This window comes from Dromaius novaehollandiae, chromosome 3 (assembly GCF_036370855.1).
Source record: "Dromaius novaehollandiae isolate bDroNov1 chromosome 3, bDroNov1.hap1, whole genome shotgun sequence".
Lineage (NCBI taxonomy): Eukaryota > Metazoa > Chordata > Aves > Casuariiformes > Dromaiidae > Dromaius > Dromaius novaehollandiae.
In genome coordinates, this window is record NC_088100.1 from 74,062,223 (window position 1) to 74,070,673 (window position 8,451).

At 35.1% G+C, this 8,451-nt stretch overlaps 1 protein-coding gene across 5 annotated transcripts in view; it reads left to right on the plus strand.

Moving 5' to 3' along the window:
- Positions 1–7,459, plus strand: part of SHPRH (SNF2 histone linker PHD RING helicase) — a 54,944-nt gene extending 47,485 nt beyond the window's left edge. For all 5 annotated transcript variants that reach the window (XM_026100274.2, XM_026100273.2, XM_064509193.1 and 2 more), the window contains 4 exons: positions 128–214; positions 683–861; positions 3,468–3,548; positions 4,794–7,459. In XM_026100274.2, the coding sequence (XP_025956059.2) occupies positions 128–214; positions 683–861; positions 3,468–3,548; positions 4,794–4,890 (444 nt within the window). In that variant the 3' untranslated portion in view covers positions 4,891–7,459. The remainder of the gene's footprint in view (positions 1–127; positions 215–682; positions 862–3,467; positions 3,549–4,793) is intronic.
- The last annotated feature ends 992 nt before the right edge of the window (positions 7,460–8,451 follow it).

Consider the following 8,451-nt stretch of genomic DNA (forward strand, 5'->3'; position numbering starts at 1 on the left):
TTATTTAAAGCTTTAAGTGCTAATATTATAAAAGGCCTTTTTATCTATTCTTTCTTTGAGACATTTATTCATATATTTTATTTGTCATTGCTTTTTATAATAGAGTTTTATTGTGTTTGTTTTACAGTGGCAAGATGTGTTGGACATAATTTCAAAAGCTTTGTATGACAACAACATGGTTTTTTCTCAGATCAATGGAATTAGTAAATTTCAGGTACATAAAGGATACTTTTCTTTAAACTATTTTAGGTGAGGAAAGTTACAGTCAACAGAAGTTAATTTCATCCTTACCTTTATTGCTTCATTTGAGAAACTAAAAGAGCAACGAATTTGTTTGGCATAATCTTTGATTGCTAAGCTCATTAATTCTAAAAATCTTAATCATGTCAAGCCACTATTTAAAAAAAAAATCTCTGGAGATAAACAGTACATTCAATTTTGAGAAAAAAATGTTGGCATGGATGGTAAGGTTGAACCGTACTGATCGATGTTGCAAGAAATCCTTGCATTACTGATGTCTGTCCAGTATCTGTTTTGTGATGACTGGTCCTGTCTCAGTCAGACTGCAGGACTGTCAGTCTGGTGCTGCACTAACTGCTGTAATTTCTTTAAAATATAGAGATGTCCACCACACTGTTTACTGAGGAGCTTTTGTCATGCTATCGTGATGTTTCCCTTTTAGGAAAATCTCTCCGCATTTAAATATGATCCCAAGATCAATATTTTGCTGCTGCCCCTTCACACTGGTTCCAATGGATTAAACATAATTGAAGCGACTCACGTTCTGCTTGTGGAACCCATTCTGAATCCTGCACATGAACTTCAGGCTATTGGCAGAGTGCATCGTATTGGCCAAACAAAGTAAGAGTTAAAATGGCTGTAAGTTGTTCAGATATGGTCCAGAATAGAACTGCATATTGTTATCTAAAAATCTGAATAAGTAGTCAGTCTACTTCACTGAACCTCTCAATTTTTGAGATGAGGGTATTCGTAGGAATACTATTATTAAAGACGATCACATAAGGAACAAAGATAAAGGCATTAAAAGAACATTTGCTGAAAGGACACTAGCGTGTACTTTAGGAGGCTCTTTTGTACAATTTGGGAACTAAAAGTGTAATTTAGGAAGAATGTAGGCTCTTGAGTTCAAAATCCTGAAAACTGTGGTTCAGCTACCACCCTATTTTGTGTGTGCCACTGCCTTAGTTTTTAACTTTAAAGTTTTGCTTATAAGCATGTTCAGAAATCTCTTAGTTTTGACAGGTCTGAGCAACTCATTTGTCATGTGCAGCTGAGTTCAAACATGGCGCTTCCCACTTCGTCTGGGAGGCTCATTCTAGCTGGTCATTCTCAGCTCCAGATTAGGAGCTGCATTAGCTTTTTCTGTTAAGAACAGTAGTTGTTATAGTGAGAATCATTTTACATGACTTAAAATGCATAATTCACCAGGATATCTGAGACCAACATTCTGGTTTTTCCTTTGCTTTGAGTTTCAAATGTATGTTTCTTACCATTTAAGAGACTGTTGTAATCACTGTCTTAGAATAGGGTTCTGCCACACTTTTCTCAGTTAAGAGAGGCTGAACAAGTTGAGAAATCTGTAACTGCATAGAAACTACATCTGGTTCCCTGAGCTGCAGAGTGTTAGAGGGTACAAGAGTACTAGGGAGAAATGTCTGTACACTGTCCATCTCTTTCCTTTTCTTTTTTCTTTTTTTTTTTTCCTTCTTCTCCACACTAGTCTTTCGCAGGCTTTTGGCTGCTGTTGAAGATAGGCTACTACTCTTAGATGGACCTTTGGCTGTTCTTATGTTTCACTGCATTTTATCGGAGTATTGTTCCCCATTTATTATGGTTAGAGGAAAAAAATGACTTTGAAAAAACTGTATTTTATGTGTATATACACACACACACACACACACACACACACACACACACACACACACACGCACATATATATATATAAATAAAAAAATACACATGCATAAAATACACACACACACACACACATTTAGTTCCTCCAGTTTGCATGGTGGTTTGACATGAAGTTGTCTAGAGAAACATTTTGCAGTTAACAGGAATTAAGTGAGTAGAACTGACCACTTAACAAAGGTTTTAGAAAGTTTATCCTCAATGGATTTTATGTAAATTTTTCTCTTTAGTTTTCATGTTACTTGAAAAGTAATAGTAGTAAACCGCTGCATCCAAAGTAGAAACATAGCTAGAATCAATGCTGGAATAATAATATTCTGGAGTAATAATAACGGATTTTGTGTTTTGGGGATGAAAGCAAAAGGAGAAGGCATGAAGGAGCTTGTATGTGAAAGAGTGTTTTGAACAGGTGGATAGTTGGGTGTGTTCGTAAAGATTTTGAATTAACTGTGAGAGCACAGAAGAGACTATTTGCAACAGTTTGCATTATAATTTCATGTGATGCTAGCACTAAAGGTCTGGCAAAAGAATAACATCCTGCAATAAAACCAACAAGAACATGTGCTGTACTTATGATTTAAAAATAAGGCTATAGCAAACCTTGTTTGAAAAGGGGCTATGCTCAAATACGGTAAGCATAAGGAAAAATTCTGCTTAGTTTCACTGTTGCAAATATTACCTGTTCGGTAGTTCTGCTCATTTAGTTCTCTTCCTTTGTGTAGACCTTTGCCCATGAATCACATTATTCCCTCAGAATTCCGCTGTGTAATGCTACTGCTGTTACCCACCAAATTTCAATTCAAGATTTGAAAGGCATCCAAGCGTTTCAAGGTTCATATCTTGAAAAATGTGTATATTGGGGGGCCTTGAATGATTCTTCCTATGTTATCCTTGGAACTGACTCTCTTCTCTTTCACTTTCTTATGCCTAGCATTTTGTCTTTTCACTCTAGCTTTCTTTTTTAATCTTTATTTTGCAAATGGATTTTTCATTTTTTTTTATGTTTTAAAAAAATCCTGACCTTTAAAATTTGTATAGCATTTTGCCATCTTCAAGAATAATATTATTAAAACTCTGGGAATGAGCTTCTATTATCAATTATGCTATGCTCTGTCTCTTGGATTGGCTTGTGACGATGCGGTATAAAACATTGTATACCAACTAGTGGACCAAAGTCATTACTGTAAACCACATGTTGAGCACTTGAGGACTTTTTGTTTATAGTAAGGATACAGAAGGCAGAACTTTGCTTAACATCTGCTTCAAGATTTTACTTAATATGGCTTATATTCATTTAGCATGTGATACAGCAAAGCGGAAATGTGTGCTCTGGGACATACTAAACACCCTTAAATGTCAATGCAAGTTGCTAATTACCTTCTAAGATTTTTCCTCTTAAAATCCAGAGGTGTTTTTCAGCAATCTGAAAATAATTAGTACAAGACAAAAAGTTTGGTCTTGGACTCTTGACAGTGATGACATTTCTTCTGCTCACTTTCAGTTTTCTTTTCTTTTCTTTTTAAAAACATGTTCAGGTCTACCATTGTTCATAGGTTCCTAATAAAAGCAACAATAGAAGAGAGAATGCAGACTATGCTGAAAACTGTAGACAGAAGGTATGTGTTGAATTTTTTTATAACATTAGTATTGCATTGAAAAGGTAGGCTTCAACTATACTTTTTTCCAATTAAGTGCAGGTATCTTAAATAAAAATTTTTGCTCTTCTTCAGATTATTTTTACTGAAAAAAGCTCTAGGGCTTGAAAAATGGATCTTTTAACCTGGCTCTAGTATGTTGAAGCTTAAGTATTTTAGTTTTCAGGGGAACATATTGTTTATATTGTCTATATTTTATTTCAGGAAAGCCCAAATAATTAATAAACTATATTTTAGAAGCATAAATAGGCGGCCTGATTAAAACCTTTCAGTTTACCTATTTCCATTACTATAAAAGCATTGAAATTAATGGAGCAATACTAAGCCTGCCACTGGAGAGCAAGGGTTGTAAAATTAATTAAAGAAAGAATAAAGTCCTATAGTAGAGTTTAAATTCTACAAACACAGACTGTAACTTCTGTGTCACACTGGTTGTTTTTGCAGTCAGTACAAAAGTTGTCCAGATGCCAGCTTGTAAATCAGTCTGGTGTGAGGAAACAGAAAGCACTCTTCTGTGTTTATCCTTTCCAAAAACTATAAGCAATAAAAAGACTTGGACTGGAACAAAAGTGGTATTTACATTCTTTGTGCAGAAAGTGCAAGAGTTTTGTTCCTCTAACTACACTGTATCCATACGAGTCTAGGGAGAGGCATTAGTTAAGGCAAATGAGTTATTTTTCCACAGTTTTTTGGCTGTTAATAAATAGACTAAAACATTTATTTGTATATCTTTGAATGGCTGTAGTTAAAAAAGATTTTGGCTTTAGCTTTGAAAGAATGGTCTTGCTTGTTTCCACATCTGCAAAGCAGCACTACTTTTACATGTAAAATTCAGATAAGTGGTGCAGTGGCTGAATGATCTAATGAGATTTAATCTCTTCAAAGCAGTATCAAACCTTATTCTTGGAAGCTGAAGCCAATCCCTTAAATGTTAGAGGACAAAGCTGATTATCCCATGTTCTGCTGCCTCTGAAGTATCTGGTGTGGACCACTACTAGGGACAGTAGATGAACTTTGTATCTTAGTCAGACTGTGCAAGAGACGTACCTGATCAGTGTATGTGTTTTGCCTAGTGGAAAGTAGATTTTTCTGCTGAGCTTCATAGCTGAGCAGTTATTTGATACCATGTAGTCTGTCTTCAGTGCATATAGCATGTTGCTTAAGTTGATTCTTTCGCTGATGCCTGCATTCAATTTTTTCCCCTAGCCACACGAGCTCTTCCATGAAACAGTCAGAAGCCTCAGTTCTGACAGTGGCAGATTTGGCTGACCTTTTTACAGAGGAAACTGAAGAACTTGAGTGAAAACATTGGTTTGACCTAGTGAAATTAGAGGGTACCTGACCTAATAAGCACCTGTATTTAACACATTTCATCTGTCATTCCTGTAAACATCATCTAACATCTGTCCTTACTAGAGCTGCTGGAAATTGGAAAGTCTTTCAATTGCTACCATTTTTTCTGTGGTGAAGTTCTTAGCCGCGCACATTTCTGATAGCACTGGAGAAAACTTGCACTTTGCACATTACACAAAAAATGGATTTTATTCCCAAAGAACATTTGAGCTGGACTCTGAAACTAAGATCTTGGACCCTTGAAGTTGGTGGGATTTTTACCATCAAGTTTGACTGGCTAGTAGTCCAGTCTGAGAGCAAAGCTATGTGGGTGTGGGTGGGAAGGGAAGCAGAAAAACACAAATCCAGGGGGTTTTTTTTACTGTACAAAGCATTGTTCAGAAAGAACAACTGTAAATTAGTATTCTTCTAGAAAGGGCTTCTAGGATTGTTAGCATATAATGCTGAATTACTGAACATCTTATTGGTAACACTTTAAATGATTAATCTTTAATAATCACTTGGATATTTGTATTAGGTATTTAGTTATTCATAAAGACTTATGTAACACAATTAGATGTAATTGTTAATGTTCACTTACTGCAAAATGATGATAAATTAAATTACGCTTTTTGTATGTGTATTGGTCTTGAAATAACAGTTAAACACTTGAACTTACTGTACATGTTTTCAGTTATTTTTGAAGCCATAACTAATTTAGTGCTTTGTTGGGGATGGGAGTGGGGATAGGGGAGACAGGGAGAATGTGTTTGTTATGGAATTTTTTTTAAAAGTATTTGGTTAGGCTGCTGATCACTTTATAGTCATTTGGGGTTTGTGTACCTTTTCTCATCCTGATTTTTTTTGTCTACTTCCCCACCCCCAAAAAATACAGTAATCTAAATATTCAAACTAGATCAGATTAAGTTAGGCAGTCTAAATATTAAGTACCTAATCTAAGTTAGATAGTCAGTGGAGAGAGAGGAAGCTTTTGTGAAATTTTCCATCCTTATATACGTGAGATACATCACTTTGCTGCTTCTCTGTCTCTTGACTGTAGAGAGAGTGTCTAGAAAATAAACTTAGCCTAGCTTTTTGACTGCTGAAGATAGGCAAGATGGATTTTCAGCTTTTTGGCATAGGTAATGGATGGACCTTTGCTTACTGTCATTTCTGATGGTATTATGGAAGCAAGCTCAGTTACTTAGTTGAGGTTAAACAATTTTGTGTTTAGAGACTGGGCAAAGGTGTACATAAATAAGAGATTACAGCATTTACTGTTCCAGCAGAGAATGTTTTTTCTTGTATTTTAGAAATTTCACTTGGAATGGAGATTAACTAAAATGGGCCCTTTAAGAAATTTCATAGTATTAGAATTTTTACTCTTGTAAAGTTTGCTATATAGACTTGCTATGTAGTTCTTGAGCTTGCTTTCTGTTTTCAAGCATGCTACATTTGATTTGCATCATACAGCTGTTAGTGTTAAGTCTATCTGCATGGCAGACAGGTTTTTTTTCTGCTGCTAATAACAATATGAGTATAATTTACATGAATAATGTATCAAAAAGCAAAGTCCATTTGGCGTTTATATTCTTTTGGCCTTCTGGACCAATTAGATACTTTGTTCTAAAGCCTATTGGAGTAAGTTTCCTGAAATGCATCTTTATTTCCTGTTCTTGTCAAATGTGTTAATTTTATTTATATATTTTGCTTTGGGGATGACTGATTTTTTTGCAGATTATGGTTTGCAATAAGGGAAATTGAGTAGGTGCTAGAAATATTTTTTCACAATGAGAGTGATCACATAGTTTGCACAGAGAGACTGAATCTCCATCCTTAAATGTATTTGGAACTCCATTGGATATGACTAAGCAACCTGATCTAGCTTTGAAGTTGGCCCTACTATGAGCAGTTTGTTCGACCAGATGACTTCCATGGATCCCTTCCAGCCTAAATTATTCTATAGTGATACTGGAGATTGTGCTGTACAGTCACTCCAGGAACTTTGAGGGCAGCAATCTTCCAGATTTTTCGTCATCAGCAAAGAATTTTAATGTTTTACAATGTAATGTAACTGAACAAGGATCTGCTGTTCATTATGAGAAATTACATATCTCTGTGGAAAGAGTTTTGGAAGCAGCTAGTGTTTCCATTCATAGCTCCCATTTTAAAAAATTGGATGTGGGAATAATAGTTGTCAGTGAATGTAAAGACAGAGAAGCAAACTGAAAAATATTTGCTCTGAGAGATTTCCCAAGATCTGCAAGTTTTTAGTTTGTTTATATAAAAATGGAGGTTTCATTGTATATTTACAAAAATGCAGCTTTAGGATACTTTATTTTTCTTTTCTTTTCTTTTCTTTCTTTCTTTCTTTTTTTTTTAACTGGAGGACCAAGACCTAGTGCTCTGGAATTAGTTTTGACTGATACAGAAACGTTGAAATATGTACACAAGTTATGTTAAAAGTACTTGAAATTGGAAAGTCAAACCATTGGAATGTATAGCCTGTGTCAGTAATAAAATAGATTCTTTAGATTTCACATGCAGTGTACATAAACTACATTTTTTTAGAAATTCTTCAGAAACCCTGTAAATAGGGCTTTTTGCCATTCTTTGCAACATTGTTTCTTTGACAAAGGTTGTTTTCAGCTATTTTAAGGCAGCTCATGAGTAAATCTGTCTTCCCAGTGCTGCTATGACTTTATTCTCTATCAGGAGAACACTCATTTGAAAAGTAGTAATTTAGCTAAGAGCAAACTTTATTCTATCTTGATAGTTCTTGTCTGAGAATAATCAAGGGTTGTGATCCTAGAAATGGCGTTTTCCACAGAAGACAAATCTGCAAGTACTGACTGCTTTATTATATATTATGTGTGTATTAATCTACCAGATTCTCATGTGTTTTCCTGTTAGAATATGTAAACATGATCAGAGTTGACAGTATTGTTTAATCAATGAAGTCGGTCCCTTTAAAAATGAGGATCCAACTGTTAGTATTGGGTTCTCTTAAAAACCCAGCCTTTCCTCTCTTTCACTTTCATATATATGAAACAAAAATAATATTTTCCCCTTTGTAGGTTGTGAGCATTTCAGGACAGAATCTTTCTCCCAGTGTGCATATATAGGTTCAGTGTCTTGTAAAACAGACTGACAGAGCTGTCATCTCAGGTAGGCATCTGTAAAAGCTTGATGCAAATAATAGTCTTCCTTGAACCACATGATATGATAGTGTTGGAAACTCAGCAGTGCATCCCATCAGGATATTGAATTAGGCTCTGTGAATTGCACTCTGGATCTTTGAGATAAATTTGTAATTTAAGGTCCTCTTTGCTTTCTAAATCAGTCTGTGCAAGGAAAAGGCTGTCATCTTAACCAGTTAGTAGCATGTGAGCATATTAATGGAAGTCCAGGATACTCTATAGTTTTCACACAAGTCAAATACTACAAAAGAATATTTACCTTACGGTGCTCATGCATGTTAAAGTTAATTATCTTTTCTCTGTGAGGATTCTTCTTATCCTAGGAATAACTT